The sequence below is a fragment of the Pipra filicauda genome, unplaced genomic scaffold (assembly GCF_003945595.2).
Source record: "Pipra filicauda isolate LSUMZ 115617 unplaced genomic scaffold, ASM394559v2 scaffold105_size2325265_pilon, whole genome shotgun sequence".
In the NCBI taxonomy this organism is placed as follows: Eukaryota; Metazoa; Chordata; class Aves; order Passeriformes; family Pipridae; genus Pipra; species Pipra filicauda.
Genome location: NW_024103496.1, coordinates 560,844 through 581,245, shown reverse-complemented (window position 1 = coordinate 581,245; position 20,402 = coordinate 560,844). Strand labels below are relative to the sequence as shown.

Sequence of the window (20,402 nt, the reverse complement as noted above, 5' to 3'; positions counted from 1 at the left end):
CTTCTGGTAGTATTTGCTCTTAAATGCCCCTGGGAGGATAAAATGTTCAGAGAATGAGTAAGATGTGCCATTGCATATGGCAGAGTAATTGTATCAGAAACAGGATTCTCTATAAACATTTTTTCAAGAGATTTTGCTGACAATCATGAGCATCGAGCTCAGTAAAACTCCTTGAAATTACTATGAGAAGCACAGATTTTCCCGTACTAGAAGGGGAAATAATGTACCTTTCTGACCTCCCGCTGTGTACAATGCCACCCCTCAGTGCAGGGAAGGAACAGCAACCTGCTGATGCCTTCTTGTCCCCAACTTGCCATCGGCACTCGGAGCACCCATGATGCTTTGCCAATATTAACCAATGGCTCAGACATAAATTATTGCACACTCCTGCCTAAAAACTATGCTTTCTAGGGACATACCTACCACGAAAAGTTGTGTTTCTGTAACTAGAAAGCTATTGATTCATTCCCTCCTTCATGCAAAATCATTCTCAGTGTCATACCAGAAGAGGGGAACTCCATTTCTTCCTGACAAAAGGTGCATTTTCTCAGACCTCTAGTTTGTAATAAACACACTCGCTGTGCTAACAGAGCAACAGTTTACAGTTTACACACACTAATAATAACACTAGAATTACAGTCATGCAAGGGAGGCAGTTCACTCATCTCCATTCTAAAACCAACCCTACTTCCACTACATAGCCCATAAGCCATACATACATGCAGACTAACTAGACATAAATTAACTAAAATCTTATGTAATCTGTATCTGTGTTTCAATTGCTTTGGGGGTAGGATTAAACCAGTGCCAGAAGGCTAAATATCCCAGTGAGAGAATTAAGTCCATTTCCAGCTGCAGTTGTGGACTAGTTCATTAGCCAGCAACACAGAGAAAAAAATATCCTCATTCAAAATTGCCAAAATTCTGTTTTTCAAAGCTTTTACTTTGTGTCAATTATTTTAGATCTTCTGTCATGTTGCAGACCTTTGGCCATGGATGAATACCTTTTCTCTAGCATGATATCAGATGAAAGCAAAACAAATGGAAAATAAAAATGTGTTTTCTATAGTTTGCTTCCCCTTTTTTTCCTGTCCCTTCATCTTCCCAAGGCAGTTCTCCACATTAACCCCTGCCTGCTGAACCATGATGAACTCCAAGTGCATCTCTGGCAGGATGAGCAACTTTACCATTCCATCTTCCATGTTATCCTGCGAGTTTCCTCCTGAACATCTGGACAGAGACAGAGAGCACTGACTACACGATACCACAGTGCATGGAACGTAGCTCTGCTAGCAGATATACCAAGAGATGGGCCAGCAGAAAGCTATCATATAAATCCACCCCACTTAGAGAAACTGAAGCAGTCTCACAAAATCTCTGGTATATCCACAGAAATTTTTTTCCCAGGCTCTATTTTGTCATTGTAATTTTCCAGACTCATCAGATCATCACTTATTATCACAATAGAAATATTTACCAGCTTCAGGTAATAAAGCAAGATAACTCCATCTCTCACTTGCTTAATGGTGGAATCAACAACACGAAGTAGCAAGATGTCCCAAAAGTAAATTCCTTTTGTTCAGCAAAGCACCAAAATCAAAAGCTTTCCACCACTCAGTGGCCTGCAGTCATACAGATTCCCACAGCATCCCTTGTGTGCACTCACCTGCAGGCCTGAAACTGCACGGTGACTCTACTCTTGCGAAGAGAGATATCTTATGTGGAAATAAACACCAGCCCTCCTATTTTACCTGACGGCAGGGTCCCACTAAAGCCATTAAAGAGCAGGATTCCTCCTCAAGCAGCCTTACAGATAATGACTTGGCAAGTTTCTGGTACATATTATGTTAGAGGAAATTAATGGCGTGGCAACACTGTAATTAAGAGGAAGAGAAACAAACAGAAATCTCTAATAGGGCAACTAAACATAAAAATGCAGAAAATCCATCTTATATTGTTAATAAAGTATAATGCATTAGATTTCAAATTAAACCTGAAAATGACACTTGTCCTTCATAAGAAACTAATCACTTCATGAGGTAAACAGCTGCTTTTTACTGGCCTAGTCACTTATGCAAAAAAATTGAAACAGCAGAGAATGGGATATTAGTTTAATATTCAGATATTAAGATGATACTAGGTTAGTGACTAATATTAATATTGAGATATTGTCTGATCATTAATTCACATTTAAAAAATGCACTGCTCTGCATTTATAATCCAGCAAAAGTTTCAACTGACTTCTGTCAAGCTTTTTGTCTTTTGAAAAGATTAAAAAGTGATTTATGTGGGTCTTTTACTAAGATCTGATTTATTCCAACCAGGAATTTGGATCCTAAAAGTAAGTGGCCCCGATGTTAGTATGATGAGCCTCTAAAATGTCTAGTATAACATCATCCCACAGTGAATAACCTGTACTTGTCCTTCTTAATGAACACCTACCTGCTATGAGGATAAGGAATGTGGAAGGAAGCTGTGAGTCAAACTCTGTGTGTGCTCTCAGGGAAGTGTGCTAATCAAAGACATGCTCCATAAAAAGAAAGGTGTTACGCTGACTGCTTGAATACCTGTACTAGAGCAGCATGGTTTGCAATTAACCAGCATTGTAAAAGACAGTCACTGTACAGAGTCCAGCAAAAACATACAAGGTTTCATTTTTGCAGCATAGTTGCATTTTCCTTCGAATTGAAATTCTGTGACTGAATCACAGTGATGCCTTAACCTTGGAGGACCTCATAACCAGTATTCACTAACTTTAGCCAGATTACTAACTAAACAAAATCTAAATAAAATCTGAGAACCAGATCCATGCTGGCATAAAACAGCCTTTGAAAATTCAATCAGTTAAACAGATTGATTTACACAAGCTATAGTCCTGCCCTGAACAGTCAGTCACTGTGCACTTCTCCCTGTGAATTTTAAGGATGCTTGAAGAAACTACAGAAAGTACTCCAAGAAGCTCATTATGATTCACCAATATCCTCTCATCTGCTCTTTATCTTTGATGTTTCTTGCATGAGTGGTTAAGCTGAACCTTCTCTCATTCAGTCAGCATATGCATATCACATTTACTGGGAATCCTCCTGTCAGGAGCACAAGACAGATTTGTAGTGGGATTTGTGAGAAAATCCAGCCACTCCATCTGATCCAAACACCACACTGCTGTCAGGAGATCCAGCCACTACCCTTCAATCTTCAGATGTCCCAACACTCCAACATACAGTCCTATCTTCTGCACAGCTTAATGGAGCTGGAGCCCAGACTACCCTCATTCTAGTAAGCAAACAGCCAGGACGTCGGCTCAAGCACTAGTACACAACCATCAGCACTGGTTTTTTACAATGCTTTCCACCACAATTTTGACTTACAGCATCCACCATTTTCTCAATGCCCAGTTATAGTTTTGGGAAAAACAGCATCGGGACAATGTGCCCTGTAGCTGGTTTGCAGCTCCATATAGGGGAAGGATTTCAAAGCCAGATAAAAAAAGAAGGGAGGCTTTTACCTGCCTTTACTGAGCAGCTCATGTCAGTGCCATTAAACCCTCTTGGAACTGAAACTGCATGCTGGTAATGTTTCTGTCCTATCCTAGTTCCCAAACCCTCTCCACTGTCAGGGACAGTGCTTCTTGTTCAACACCACAAGCATACTGGAAATAACGCTCACAATTCCATAGTTTAGCTGATTAAGCTCCAATGCCTGGCACATTCCCTGGTGTTGTTTACTAATGCACACGCTGCCTTTGAGGATCTGAGCCTCAGCGCTCTCTACAGCAAACTCATTTACTTTGCAATTAACCTCTTTGTTAACATTTACTATCCTACCTTCATTTCTCTTGCCAGTCACTTCTGAAAACCAAGTCCTCTCCACACCTGCCAGCCGTAACACTTTGTTCACTGTCCTTCAGAGCAGAGACAAGGATTCACATTTTTATTGTTTCTTCTCCTTGCTGTGAAGTACAGTGTACAATTGCATAACTTAATCACTGTACTTGAGGGCTCATTATTAATATGCAGATCTTATCAAAATATATTAGTACCATCAAGTAGAAAATTGACACCTTCATGTTTCTTCAGATACCACACATCCCTTTTAACCCTGTGAGAGATTTGAACCCTACAATTTATCCTATAGTATGCTGTAATCAAAAGCATCAATCTTTTTAAAGCTGTCTAATGCCTGCAGTCACCATCCTTATTAGCCAGAGGTTAGAAGTCTAAACATAGCTAAATACATAAGGATGATAGAAAGCAAGAGTTTCTTTTGTAATATAAGTTGAGCAGCCATGCCTTTTTTTGTAGGGAGACAGCTCAGAAGACTTTATGTATTTAAACACTTCAGCATAAGGTGCTACAATTACTTAATCAGTTATTACTCTTAAGAGGCCATCAGGAAGCCAATTAGGATTTCTATAATGGCTCCCAGGCAAGTAGAAGGTCAAGAACTGAACTTTACCTGAACAGACATAGGAAGAAAAGCTCTCAGTGATTCACCACATTCATGATGATCTCACCTTCTAACTCTGATTATTTTCATATGTTTGGGGTGTTGGTAAGTTCTGGATTTATTTTTTTTTAATTATCCAAGGTTATTGTATTGCTTGGTACAATGAGAAGTCACAGCAGCTAAAAGAGTTTCTAAAAATACATATTTCAAGCACTTTTTCAAATGATAAGTTTATTCTTCAGACACTGCAAGTCAGATCATCAGGAAAATAATATTACTGCAGGATGCATGTTGGGAAATGGCATAAGGAGCTGTATTTGGGTAGAGGGAAAAGGTGTTCAAGGTCCCTATTACTGAAGTTTACTGATGAACTCCAGATTTAAAAAGAAAGGTCTTAAAAACTGTTTTTCTACTGGAATATTTATAGGTGTACATATTCATTAAGTCTCATTTGCTGTACCTTAAGAAGTGAGTCTTCAAGAATACACAGTGGAAACAAAATATTTTTGCCTTGGATTTTAAGCACATTTCTCTGCCTTTGTTTTTTATTGATTGTGAAGATTATGCAGGCTCTGTTAATTCATTCTGTAAACTTGTTTAAACCCCTTTCAAGGATAGCAATTTTTTAAATTTCTTCCAATTTACTGTTTATAATGATCTTTACTAATGAAAGCTGTCAAGTATGCAAAGCAACATAAATATTTAAAGGCTGATTCCACAACCCACAGATATCAAATTCAATCACCTACAACGTCAGTGATTCTTTAAGGTAAAAAAATAATATTATGAACCAAGGCTAGCAGACAGCTGTTAAAAAACAAAACAAAACAAAACAAAAACCTTCCAAACAAACAAAACCCACAAAAACCCAATCCAAAATTTATTTGCTTTACTATCCTTTCCCCATCAGAAGTCATAACATGACACATGGATATAACCCTCTATTTCAGTCATCATATCTGCGTTATATAATAAAAAAGCCCAGTGCTGTCAATGCTTTTTTTTTAACTTCACAGAATGAAAACTTGTTCCCAATAATAAGCCAGCTCTAAACCTGTGCTGCACAGATTTATTAACCCAGACAAAATGAAAGGCGTATCTTTCTCCACCAAGTGTTATCATTTTCAAATAAGACATATCTTCTAGGTAATAAATTTGAAGACTATTTTTCGTTTATTTTGAGGGGAAGGTTTACTTCTGAGATAAATAACCACAACATTGCATCTATATGTTCTGCAGTTTAACATCTAAAAGATGCTTATTATAATGCTAAGCAATAAAACATATATATTGTAGAGTACATATACAGAATAAAAAACTCCTGTTCCACATCGTATACAATACACTGGTTATAAACAGGTCTTCAGCAGAAGATGAGCAAAATATAAAATCAGGAGGTTTACATATGCAACACTTATTTCAATGTAATTGTTTTTTAGAGCATGCAAATACAACATCTGCATCAAAAAGCACATATCTGTGATTTTTTCATTGATTATTAGTAATCACAAAAATTTATCACTTACTCCCAGAAAAAGAACTTTTTCAAAGTGAAGTTTATTTTCTGAATGATCAGTGTCTCCAACATTGTTTCTTACATTACCTCTTTTCCACACTTAACAGCCAAGGATATAGTTATCATTCCAATGAAAATTTGAAATCTTTGTATATAGTACCAACCTTTCTTCATTTGTCCCACTTAATTTTCTTTCACATGGGTTTTGCTATCTTCTCTTTAAGGTGAAGTAAGTGCACACCAAAACACTGAAGAAAGGAAATGCTAGCGTCCATGTAGATGCATACAACATAACAACCTTGGACTTCTATGCAGGAAGAGCAGTAGCAAGGCCTTATAAGGATGGCAGTTAAGCATTCAGACAGCCAGGAGAACCCAAATATGTATTCAGTGACATTTACAGGATGTGTATTTATTACGTGGTACGCACAAACTACTTGCATACACATCACATTGTGAGTTTTTTACTTTTGCTCTATGGGAACCTACATGACTGCATTTTTTAGTTTCATTTTCTGAACTAATCCTCAATAGTTATGTGACAATTTCTGATCTGTTGCCCATTGAACCAGGCAGCCACTCAGTCTGCCACAAGGCAGGTATCTCAGTCTGTGCTGAGATGATGGGTACACCTCTCAGCTGCTGTTTGGCACAGACCTGGAGCCACATGGCTTGTGGGAATCCTGGATTTTTTGTTCCTACACCTGCAATGCATCACCAGAAGCTTCTTCCAAACACAGACAAGAGCAGGCTCAAAATATCAAGATTATAATTTGATTTTGCAATGTCTAACATAGGGTGGCATAAATATACACATTCTGCTTCTTGTTAGATCTCTCAATAAAGTCCATGTTCAGAGTTTTACACACCTCACAGAAAATCGTACTTACACTGAAGATGTAATGTTTAGCACAGAAAAATGAAGATTAGTATAGACAAATAATTTGTACTGATAACTTCTGAAACCCACAAAAGCTACTAAAATTAGATTTATTAAAATCTGAATATGAAAACTTTTCATTGAAAAAAAAAAAGCTCAAAACACCTTAATAAAGATAAGAATTTTCATTTCTAACAGACCTTCCGATCACAGTATTTAGACAGATTTAATTTATAATTTTAACCCCAAAATCTAATCCACCACCTATTTTGCTATCAAAGGGTGTATTTTAGGGAGTTCTGTTTTTACAATTTCTAATCCAGTTTCAAAAGCCTTTCTCACGTTACAGTCTGAGTTGGAAATTCAGGCTGCAGATTTACAGCTGATCACAACTGAGAATCTCCTCAATGACCCCAAATACAGCTCTCAGTCTGAGCAGAATATAGAGAGAATATTTCTGTTGACAGAAAAGCACTAAATCTGTTTTAGAAGGTATTCCAGGGAAAACATCAATTGAAAAATTGATATCAATTAGAGTTGATTAATGTATGGATTGTTTCAGAGCTGCACGCCATCTTGCAGCAATAGTTCTATCTTGAACCAGCTTGCCAATTATCGTTATGCATAACTATGAAACTGGGACAAAATTTTGATGATGATGATGTTTACATCTTATCCAGTATGCACATAAATTTAGCCTTTAAAAAAAAAAAACTATCATTAGAGTGCCTTCCCACTGGGTACAGAACAATACATTCTGCACAGTGAACAGCATTTTCAGGAATCTGTACATACCCCATGACAAATCTTGCTACTCATGCGCTGTAGCTGATTGTACAAGACAAGAAGTGATATGTGCCCACATAAAATACAGAAATGCAGAACCCTAGATATCTGCCTCTGGTATCACCTATGCAGATTATCATCATAAATCAAGTCATTTTAATACGGTTCATTCAGAGTTTTGAAGGTTCAAAGGCTAACAGAGGAGCAAGTTAAATCTTCACAAAACAGTGCTTACAACTGTCAATGTGAATGTTAAAAAGTTCTTTTAAAGGATCTTCTAATTGCTATTCAGAAATGTTTACGTGCATAGACTTCCGCATGCACATATATTTGCAAAATGACTTATTCTCCAGTGAAGACTGCTTAATTCCTTGGAGAGTCAAACTGGATTTTAATGGTACTGTGTGTTATGTTGTGAATTCTGGTTCCTGCAGGTCCATGCACGCATCTGCACTTCTCTTTGACATTAATTTGACCTTGTAATAAACTTAATTTGACCTTTTATACAAATAATCCCTAATCCAAGATTTATTTTTTTTTACTGTTGTAGGTGTACAAAACTTCCACTCTTAACTCTTGAGCTCTAAAAGAAGGTTTGCAGCTTCTGCTCTCTGTTGTAACAAATGTGATGCTCTGTCTTTCAGAGTGAAAACCTTGAAGGCATTATGGAAGGTATGTCCACGTAAGAAGTCAAGCTTATACAGATCGACAGACACATAAAGCAGTAAAACTAAATCTTCCACAGTGTACCTCTGTGGCATTTTAAAATAACAGTGCTTTAGCAAAACTTTTAGAAAATTAGAAAAACTTTTCTAATTTCTATTTTTTTCAACGGAAAAGTCTATATTTTCCCCAGGACAAGTGAGAAAAATTACATTTGCAGGTAATGATGACTTCAGTCTTCTAAAGTGATCAGTTGTGATGTAATAAAAAGACTTAACAAAGTTTTTTTCATATTAAATGCAAAAAAAAATAACAAAAAGGAAAAACTAAACAAAAAAAAAAAAAAAAAAAAAAAAAAAGAAAAACAAACACTAAAAACCCCAAGCCTTGTAGCAAAAGGCTATACAGTTCCCTAGGGAAACCCAAATAGGGAAAAATGCATACATTTTGGCCAGTCTTTAAAAGCTTTGTTTTCCTTCTCCATTTAGATACCTCTTACAGGGAGCTTTTGCAAACCCTTTTTAGAGGGAATAACTTGATTCAGACCATGAAATTCTTTTGAACACAGTTTTTTTTTCAAAGAATCTAATCTCATATGAAAGTATTTACATAAACAAAAGTTATTCAGTTAATTTAGTTGTTAATGGTCAAAACAAAACATTCATTTAGATGGAGAAAGGAACTGGAGTATCCTCCCCAGCAAAGCCCAGTGAGCACTTACAATGGACAGCACATGGGGGCAGGAGTCCAGAAAACAGGGTAGGAACAGGCAGAGAAAATCTCTAAGGCCTAGAGCATGGTTAACACCTCAACCCACCATCCAAGGGAGCACCTGTTTCACAAACACTAGGTCTCTACATTCATTTTCAAACTTGTACACAGCACAGAATTAAAAAAAAAAAAAAAAATGCCCACTAAACTGCTGTGCTCTAGATGAGTAAAAGGCATATAAACTGAAAGTGAAATGCAAATGGATGTAACAGCAATAACTCCAAAACTAATGAACAAACAAGCATTGCCACATGAAAAATAACAGATAAATCGATCTGGTTTTAAGAACTCAATTGAGGGACCAATAAAAATATTAGAATGCTAGAAAGGCACTCTCAGACATAAAGCACCTGTTTAACATTACTGCTAATTGTGGATGAAGGAAATGGCCCCAGCAGAAATTGGTTGAAGATGATTAAATTTAATTGCAATGCTATATACAAAGTGCTACCCACTCACTGAATTGGGATCAAAATATGCTCAGAAGTGACACATTCCACAAAAACAGATTTAATACAAGGCATGAGCAGCAAGGCTACATGTGACAAAAAGAACATTCCTGTTTTCTGGAAGTTCTTTCTTTCTCTCACGTGTTGCAGAATTTCTGTTGCACAGAAAGTATTGTAACAGAACCATGAACTCAGGAAAGTATTTATTAAAATCTGTATTTATTAAATCACATAAGGTTGAGTATGGGCTGCAGGAATGCTCAAATTCTCCAGCACAGTGGAGCAGTAGGGCTGGTAGGGAACACACTCAGCCCACTCTGAGGCACAAATTACCAGGAATCAATGAGATCAGAAGAAATAGTTAAGCAGGAGTGCCTGCCTTGGTTTGTTTAAGGCAGCTACCTTGGTAAGCCAGCTCCATGCTTTCAGAAGAGCACACAGGATCCCCCTGGCAGGCAGCCACTTCTGCTGGAGGCAGCTGCCAGAGACTTTTTGGCACAGAAAAGTGAAGTACCATTTTCTTTACTATTTCTCCCTTTTTTCCTTTCTACAAGATTTTGTTAGTACAGTTGGGAATTCTTTTTCCACCTTCCCTTTCGTAGAAGGACTGTTTATTAGGGCTGCTGGCTCATTATTGGTCCCTTTATACTATTTCTTTGCTTAAATTTCATACTTCATGCATTTTCCTTGGTAATGCCTAGAGTATATCCTTCCTCTCTGCTTTCAGTGCTGCTGAGGGTACAGTCACAGTACTGAAGGATGACTTGTTTATAGTCAGAAACCCACAAGTTATTTGGTCTTCCAGCTAACCACAGATATACGGTGGATGCTCCTTTTAACCTGCTGCCACCTAGACCATATTTCACACGGTACACATCCAGCATGTCTAGCCTTTAAATTGCTTTCTGACAACTGTGCTTGGCACATGTCTTTCCTCTCTGGTGGCAAACACAACACTGTCATTCTTTGTGGCAGACTTGGTTGTGCTAGTGTTTCCCAATTAAGCTCAGGCAGATGGAGAGAGCTGCCCATGCCATGGCCCTCCTGTTTTCTATTTAGAGTCGTTTGGTCCTCAGGCTCACTTAAGTTTTCAAAGAAGTTTCCACGTGCCTAGCGTTGTTATCTGTTACAGAGAGTGCTAAGGTGCTGCTCAGACCTGGTTATATTTGCATTAGTGCTGAAACAGCTTGCTTGTAGCTCAGTATCAACTAAACAGTCATTATTTCCAAGTACCTCTACTTAATTAAAACTACTGGAGCCTCTGGACGTGGGATGAGAGCTGTGCTTTTTAAGAGGTAGCTTTCTGTAACAGACAAGAAGCCTTTCCCACACCCCGCATCCCAAAGAACTTAGGTAAGCACTAAGTGCAACAGAGCAGTTGCTTGACACTCTTATTAGAAAACAGCTTAGAGAAGTACGTGAAAAATACTGTATTCATCTGAAGCTGCAGGGAACAATGGAAGAAAAATAATTAGCCGAGTCAGAAATTGGCTAAGGCACTGGGTCTTCTGAGCCTTCTATTTCCTTCAAAATACAAAGGGATCTTTAAATACCAAGTAGTGAACGAGATTCTGTTTATATCTTATCTTAAAAAGCCACAAGCAGAACAGTGCACCCTAATAACATCTTTTGCTCAGAAATTATTCAGAAGCAAGGGGGCCATCTGCTGAATTCCCAGTACCATTTTCTGCTGTATCCTGGAAGAGTTTCTTCAAAAGTTTCACAGCAGAGTCCTTTTCCGTGTCAGCTTCGCTAGGCTTGTGAACCATGGCAGTAAACCTCTGAGTAGGCTGGGCTTCAGGTGTATATTACAGCAGATCTACCATGACTGCAAAAAGTAAAACCACTACACCAATCAATGTAATCTATTCAGGACTCAGAAATCCTGTAGACAACATCATCGGTCTGAGGTGTAAGTAATATCTCTGTATCATAATTCATTTCCTTAAACAGAAATTTTCAGAGACAGAAAATTTGCTCATAATATGTTCATAAATATAACTTTTCAAATAAAATATAAAAGCTCAAAGCACAGAATCAAGTCTCTAAAGTAAGCAGCTTCCTTCTTCGGCTTTTTGTCCATTATCCTTAGTAATGTTGGCATCACGTTCAAACTCAGCATTTCCTTCCCAGTACAACTGCATCACAACTCCATTGATACAGGATTCATTGCTCCTAATTCCACTCTTTCTGAATTCATTACCACAACTTCAGAGGACAGCTTCACTATATTCATAGCTAAAGTCCCTTTCCGATTTGTGAAAGCAGGCAAAGGAAAGGTAGAATTTTTAAAAGATTTTATGACCATGTCTCTACACACTGACACGCACAAAGTACATTACCTTTGTAGTCCTCCATATCTTCTTTCCCTTAGTACTGCTGCAGCTAAAGGTCTCTCTGCATACCAGGAAGAAGGATCAGAATTGTTTGTGGCACAGTAACAATGAAGTATGCTAAATAACTACTACACAAACACCAAGACTGAAAAAATTCTTGTTCATATAACCATGAAATTTGATAAAGGTATTTAAAATATTCACCACTGTTCTCATTTCTTAAAGTATAGCCTTAAGTCTACTGACATTTCATGGTCTGTTAATACAGAACACTTTAAATATAGAAAGGTACATGTTATCCACTAAAGACCGTGGAGGCTCATGCATAAGATCACTCATAGTGTAAAAATATAAGATTGTTTAATGATACAAACTACAAAATTGAATCTTCAAGGTTGCTTCCAATTCAGCATTTTAAAAAAGACTGCAAGATGTAACTTGTATCTTTCAAAGTTATAATCAGGAGGTATTAAATAAAAGCACAGCACAGGGAATACAAATAAAGGCCGCTTGCTTAAGACTTCCCTCTGATGCATAAGAAGTGGTCCCAATAGTTGGAGGGTTTGTTTGCATTGTGTGGGGCATTTTTCATGCTTAAAACAATTTTACCACCTCAGTCAATACGAAATTTCAATATGCATGACTCCCACATCCATAATGCAAAAACGTATCAGGATGGTGTTGTCTGCTGTTCACTGTTCCCAACTTTATGCACACTGATAGGCAAGAAGGATATCATCTGGAAAGTCATAGAGTTGTAGGCACATACAGATTACTCACTGCTTTCAGTATTTAATAGCAAACTATTATCCTCTTTGTCAACTAAGCATCCCTTATTTATCTCCTAAAGTCTGGACTACTGTATCAAAATAGGAAAATATCATATATAAACCAGTAGTAAATCCTAAATATAAAACACATAAAAGAGCTATAGAGCTAAAATTACCCAGCATTAAACATTATCAAGCACCTTTACCCCCACGAGCTGCCCAATACTCCCTCTCCACAGGGCTCAGCCTATGACCTCAAAAGCCTGACTAGCTGCAAAGAGTAGCCACTAAAAAAGGCAAAAATAAAGAAAAGAAGAAAAAGAAATGTGTGTAGACAAATGAAAGTTTTCCCTCAAGAATTTGGAATGAAAGCTAAGGATTGCTAAAATTCAGTTCTTTATACAGAAATGGTCCCAAAACATATAAAGCATATCAACTCCTGGTCATATGAATCTCAGAAACAAGTAGTTCTATCTTAGTGAAAAGCAATACAAAGTGCTCTTGCTACTTTTTTCAAACTCTGGAAAGCTCACATGAAAGAATGTTTCTATATAGTGAAAGAGATTTGAGTTTATTTTCAATTTTGTAATTTTTTTTCCTTTTCCACTAAACCCCAGATAGTTGGCTAAGATGCTTCAATGTAAAGCAAAACCCTTTTTTAAAAAATGCATCTTTAAGTAATAAGAAACATCCATACAATTTTTTTTGGTCTTGTTCTCTGTTACCTGCATATGAACAAAAATTACTCCCACCTGGTAACAGGACTATGTTTAAAATGATGGTTCGCTAGTGAAGTCAGACGATTTTATTTCATTAAGTGTTTAGACCGAGAGGAGTGGTGTGCATACTCCTATGCAGGTAGTTAGAAAAAAAGGGAAAGAAATTGGAAAGTGAAGGATTTGGAACGTAATGCTATTTGCAGGGCATTATATTCTTTTATTTCTGACACTACTTGACTTGAACATCAGTTGTTAAAGTTCTACTAAATAAAAAGTATTTACAATTAAGACTGTTCCCATTTCAGATCTTTAACATCTTTTCCTTTGGATCTAATTTTGTACAGTTAATGTCTCCTGCATTTTGGGAGGTTCCACACACGAAGGTGGATCAGCTCCACGGGTCAGAGAACACAAACACAGCTTAGCCACTGTCTACTCGATGATACCTGCGGCACAGTTGTATTATATTGCTCACGACAGATACAGCAGTACAGGGGAAGAACCCGCAGGTGCTATCAGAGTTCTGGCGCACAACACAGAAGGGATTTTGAAAGTGTAATGAAATATTTGTCACTTTCTGTCATTGAAAGTCAAGAAACAGAAAGCAGAGACTTTCGTTTCCTAAAGGTATTTAGAGCGCAGGTGTGCTACGCGGCATAACACGGCACTGCCAAAGTCCCACCGTGGTTTCAAGGTACCCCCGGTACTGGTGCCGGTACGGGTGGATGGCAGGTCCGTTCCCCTCCGTATGTCACATACTGAGACCGGGCACAGTGACAGGGAAAGTCCAGTCGAGACTACGGACGCGGTTGTGATACCAATGACACGGCAGAGAGGTGGAGGAAAGGCAGCGCGACTTCGGCGGCGCCCGGGCGCCCTCCTCTCCCGGCACCCCACTGCCCCTCGCCCCGGTTCGGTGGAGACCCCGCCACGCAGCCCAGGACAACCACTTGCCCCTACGAAACGCCTTTAGCGACTCACGAAGACCGTCTACAGTAGCTCAACGGGTCTGCAGTCACCGCAGGACCGCCCCAAACTTCACGCGCGTTCTGCCTAGATATCGGTCTCGACAGGTAGTTCACAACACGCCGCAGCCAAACTCGCAAGCGCATTTTTTTGCAGGCGAAACCAGAAGGATGATCGCTTCCCTCCTCCGCCGCGTCAAAACCTTGGACAAGGTACTAAACCGCGACACCTGGAGCCGACACGGCGCCTTCCCCTCTACCAGCCTCCAACTTCCCTGCAAAGCGTCAGAAATTAACCTCTCCGTGGGCACGAGCCAGAGCCGCGGTCCACGGATAGCCCCAGTTAAGCGGCAACCCCCCCCCCCGCCCCACCGCGGAGCGCCAGCACCGCCCCCAGCCCCTTCCCCGCGGCCACACGCCGGCAGCCGCCGACGGAGAAACTTTTCCGAGCCGCCCGGCGAGGCAGCGCCCACGCGGCCGCCCCGCAGAGCGGGACCGAGCCGGAGCCCACGCACCGCGCCCCCCGCAGCCGCGCCGGCCGCCCCGCCGCGTGGGCATCCGCCCGCACCGCTCCTACCGTGCGGGGGGCAAGTGAGGGAGGGAGCGAGGAGGTGGCAGTTACCGGCGAGCGAGCGCCCTTCTTGCAGAGCGGTCCCCTGAAGACGCCTTTGATGCCGCGGTAGTGCCCGTTGCTGAGGTGCCGGGAGCTGATGACCAGGTAGCACGCCATGCGGGCGCCCCGGGCGGGCGGGCGCGGGAAGGGAGGGCAGCCCGGCTCCTCCGCGGCGGCGGCGGTGCTGGCCCCGCCGGAGCAGAAGCCCGCATGAAGGAGCGGGCGGAACCGCAGCAGCGATCTCCCCGCTCCCGTCTCATCCAGCGCCGGGGTGAGCGCTGCCAGCAGCAGGATGCACTGAAGGCGGCAGCAGCGGCGGCAGCCAGAGCACATCTGACGGAGCGCGGAGGCCAGTCCGCATGCTGCTCCGCGGGTGGGAGACGGGCCGGCGAGAAGAAGGGCAGAGCACAACTTGCACAGTCCGCCGCTGCTACGGCCCCTTCCCTTCCTCCCTCCCTCCTCCTCCTCTTCCTCCTCCTCAGACCAGGCCACCGGCAGCCGACATCCGGAGGGGAGTTTCTCCGCGGCAGCTGGAGCGGCGGCTGCTCCCCATGGCTCTCCCCTGGGCCGGGCTGGGTGGTGGATGCCGACGGGCGCCGCGCAGGATCCACGCCGCCCCACTCCACTCCTGCCGTGCCGCCGCAGTCGGCGCCGCGCCTCGCTCACCTCCGCCTGGGGGGGGGGGGGGGAAGGCGGTACGAGGGGGCGGAGGAGGGGTAGGGCCGGAGCGGGGGCGGCGGCGGGGAGGAGGACCTGGCCCCCGCCCTGCGGGGAGAAGGGGCGGCTGCCGCCGGCAACCTCGGGCGGAGCGGGCCGGGCAGCAGGGTGAGCTGACAGCCCTCCTCGTCCGCTTCGCCCAACTTTCCCGCCTCCGGTGTTGGCAGGTAACGTCCCTTCCCTGCCTGCCTCTGGCTGCGCTTCCACCTGTCCCCCGCATCCCCTCCACTCTCCCCCCGTCCCCTCCGCTGTCCCGCGGGCTGGCCCTCGCCTGGACCCTCCGCAGCCAGATGAGGTGACGGGAAGCACCGCTGCGCCGGTGCCCGCTGACGGCTGGGAGCGCAGACCGGCCCAGGACTGCGACGGGGCTGCGCGCAGCTGTCCGGGCTGCCTGGACACCCCCGGCTTGTGGCTGCGTTTGTCTCCATCGTCCCCCCTGAAAGCTCGTGATTTTAAGTTCGTGGTGTCATTTACGATCTAAATGATTTACGCCGGTATGAAAATCTTCCACCACTAAATAGCTGGAACAGGTTAGGGTGTTCTCCCCTTCTACAAGACAGAGGCGTGATGTACCTCGGACCCGCCTGTGCAGACTCAGCTTCTTCTCTTCAGGTCACAAGTATTGTCTCTGCTCTGCTGCTTGCTAAGTCGATAAAAATAAATCAATAAATCACACGGCCTTAGTAGTCACCTGCAGATCATTCATTTCTTCGAAGTAGATTGCTTTAAACTGCAGATAAGAATTGTTTCATTTTTTTCATTTAATCCTGTGAAACAATATGCTTTCAGATATTTGGTGAATGAAACTGATAAGCCACAATCCTTCTAACTTTAGCCTCTTGAGCTATCTTTCTATGAATTTAATGTAAATAAAAGGAAAATCTCACACAATCCAATAAACTATATAGATAAAAAGGTCATGACAATTCGAATGTCATTTTTTGACTGTATATGTAAAATAGCATTGTACAGTCCTAGTATACAGTGTTGTATACAGTGTTTCACATAAAATATTAAATTTTATTATATGTATATATACATATACACAAATAAATATATTATTATGTATTTTATTAATAAATATGCAATGTTGTAAAGAAAACAAAACACATCTGAATTTGGAATACACAAATTTATTTGTAGTAATGTATTACTACAAATGTATTTGAAGTAATGTATTACTACAAATGTATTTGAAGTAATGTATTAAGAACATCCTTATGTTAACCATCATACAATGTTTTGCAATGTAAAAAACTGTTAGGTGGGGGTCAAATTAAGGTGCTAATATCAAGGTGTGAAATAAATAAAAGGACTTGGCTCTTTGCGTAATGTATGGTTGAGCTGTGGGACTCCTTGCCAAAGGGTGTTGTGGATCATAGATTAAACAGTCCCATGAATCACTACAGATCAGGCTTTGAAGCCTGGGAGCACTACAATGCCTACAAAAGACTTTTGGAAGACTTTTCTGAAGCAAGAAATTGCACTGTAAAGTAAAGTTTGAGAAATTATACTACCATACTTAAAAAGAAAAAAACTGTTATCCACTGTAAATTTGGTGGCAAAAATGAGCTTTTATGATGGTTTCTTCCTACAAGTCACAGCTATGTGAGTGACTTGAAATATATTTTTGTTGGCATATACGTTTCCTTAACTGGAAGTTCTTTCTGAAATAATTGCTCTGCAATCCTGTTAAAGATAAAAGTATTAATTTCATTTTGGATTTTGGTCTGCAGCTTAACTTTCTGACTCTGCACTGAATATGTATCTGGAAGACAAGCACCTTTTTGGCAATGCAACGAACTTCCCAAGGTTGTTTTTACTTCTCTGTGATGCAGATGTCGTTTCTCAGAACAGAAGGACAATTTACATCTCATCTCAACAGCTTGCACAGAGGTCTCAGTTCCTTTTCTGTTGTGAAAAGGCTTGAAAAAGTCCTTTGCTCCACAGAACTAATGTTCTGTTACAAGGTGAGGGAGAGGGTGCATAAGACTCTCACCATATGCATACAATGGAGATATGTGATTTCATGTTGGAGTTATGTGGACAGACGGGCCCTGTCACCTTTAGAGGAGGTTCAGCACAAGCTGAAACTGTGTGAGTGCTTTGCTGGAGACTAAGGGACAGTACTTTCCTTCTTAAACTTACAGTCTTCCACAGTTCATTTACCAAGACTGTATGAAAGGGAAATTATTTACCCCAGAGTAGGCTGCACAGTATTCATTTTATCCTGCTGAGGAGGATGATGTGCTCAATTGACCCTGCTGTGAAAAGTAGAAGTCATTTTAGGCTCACTTCACTTTGCAAACTCAAGGGAATAGTTACTATGACCACCAATCTAACTTATAAATAATCTGTAGGACACAAGACTGAGAAAATGAGATTAAGAGTTGTCAAATGGAACGATTAGTTATTAATTATATCACTCCCTGAACATTCCCCCAAGTCTCTGGAGATGCTGCACCTCCTTCTCTTTCATCACAGATCATGTAGAAATATGAACCTTAACTATTAGTAGCTTCATCTGGGTCCAATCCTTCACTACCTTAGATCTCATAAAGTAATTTTCAACTGAGCACAGTGGATGTAAAATACTACCTTTCAGAACATTATGCTTTCTTTGCAGAAGTATTAGTGGCTTTTCAAGATGCAAGGAAGTGGAGAAGCAGGTCAGCTGTCACTAAGAGAGGATGATTAGAAAATGAGGTGTTCTGCAGTTCATCTATCCTCTCAGTTTACACATTTGTTTATCATTAATAAAGACTGCTTAGCATTTATTGTCCCCCAAAAACATCTGGAAGAATTTTCTATATATTCTTTGTAGGGATTGCCCTCATTGCACAACACAGTGTCTAAATGAAATAACCAGCCTAGCTCTAAGGCTGCTGGTTCTGGTATAAATATAGTCTGCATATCAGGCATCAGAGAACTATATTAACGCAGTTATATTACTTTTAATGGTTGAGCTAATGCGTATGTTTCTTTGCAGCATTAGATAGTACTGTGTAGACATACCTGTAAAACCTTGTCTGCATTAAGAATTTTATCTAAATTGTAATTCAAGTATCGCTCCTAATATGAGTTCCACCTGCACCCAAAGTCCATCATACTGATATTCTCTGCTGTAGAGGTAAAAACTACAGTTAGCATGATTTGCCAGCTGCTAACCTAAGTGTTCTTCACTGTGGGTACAGACTAGATCTGCTTAAGGGTCCCAGTCTTAAAATGCTTTCCCTTTTCTGTGACTAGAAAGAACAAAGACATCCCTCCCCATGCCTTCAGATATGAGAAAGTTTAAAGAGTGCAAAGCATCTTCTGGCACTACACCTCTAGAAATCTTAGTTTCACTATCAAACAAGAACAGAGGTGCGTAGACACACAGCTTGAGTGCTGTTTCAAAATCTAATTATTCTTCACTTGAGTTAGTTTAACATGTTTTCCAGTGCAGAAGAACCCAAGTGAACTCTACAGTAAAAGCATACTCTAATACTGATGCGATTTTTACAGGTGGTCTTTTTCACTGTAGGGAGGGAGTGGAGGAGGGAGATCAACATCTTGGCAAAACAATTCAGGTATGAAAACACACAATGAAGTTCTTGATGTATAACAGCAAAGTCTTAATAGCTCTATGGTATATGTTATCTTCAGACATAAAGGAGATTTTAAAGCTGTAAATCAAGTCCTGGCAATATATGCAGATCTTTGGATTATAAGTGCCTGAACTACATGTCCCTCCACCCTCAGTTCCTCTAACTCATCCACCCAACCTCTAACTCCTCTCCATTCTGTTGGTCCCTAGCTACAGCTAATTCCTGTGGGTTCACATGAAAAGTGAACTCCTGCTCCACTGACAGTAATGACAGTTTTTGAGGTCCACAGAATCAGTTTCTTTAGAAACTTTCAACTCTTAGGTATGTTCATGTATGTAACAAACCTGAAATGTACTATTACATTAGTTGTCCTGTTATTCTACTTGAATAAATCACCTAATATCCCAAAAGAATCATAATTATTTGAAAATGAGAACCAGATATTAGAAATAGTTAACATTTCTTTTTTAATCTGAATTTTTCATTTTTTTCTTAGTGAACCATAAATTTTGGAGAATATTTTATCAAGTTTGATCCCGGTGAATATAAAAATACAAAGTAAACAGATCTGCATACATTTTTGTTTTGCTTTCAGTGAAATGGCAATTTCAAATCTGCTCTTTTTTCCCCTGAATCTCAAAAAAAAAAATTATATTTTTTTCATTAAAAAAGCAAAATCTTCATTATATCTGTCTTTATTTCATTAATTAATTTAGGATATTTTAGACCGTCCCTATTTTATTCCATGTGAAGTAAACATTATACTGCTTATCCAAACATTTTTAATCCCAGGCTGACTCGTTTAATCCAAATAGTAGTTACATTCGTCTTGTGAATCACTTATGTAAGCAGCTTTCTATTACCAAAAAGTTGAATCTGTCAAAGTTTATACATTTAAAGCATTGATGGCTAAGTCCATGCAGAGTCAGTGACACTGTTCTACTTTGGATGGAGCTTTTTGGAACGTCTAAGTGCTGAACAGTCACTTTATAGTCTGCAGCTTGCTTGTGTAGCCAGCGAGTACAGCAGTCTTTATCATGATCAAACCCAAGTGTGTGTGTATACATCAGTGAAGAGCAGTAAGTCATGCCCTACTTTCCTTATAGGCTTATGCACCACTGGTTTTAAAAAAGTCATATAGCTGAAAAATAATCTAATTCAAATAACTCATCTTACTCTGA

At 40.5% G+C, this 20,402-nt stretch overlaps 1 protein-coding gene across 2 annotated transcripts in view; it reads right to left on the bottom strand.

Moving 5' to 3' along the window:
• The window catches only part of ZNF804B (zinc finger protein 804B), a 231,337-nt gene extending 215,748 nt beyond the window's left edge, over positions 1-15,589 (bottom strand). The window contains exon 1 of one of the 2 annotated variants that reach the window (XM_039379778.1): positions 14,879-15,589. In XM_039379778.1, the coding sequence (XP_039235712.1) occupies positions 14,879-15,247 (369 nt within the window). In that variant the 5' untranslated portion in view covers positions 15,248-15,589. The remainder of the gene's footprint in view (positions 1-14,878) is intronic. The other variant, XM_039379780.1, reaches the window with a different exon arrangement.
• Between the last annotated feature and the right edge of the window lie 4,813 nt (positions 15,590-20,402).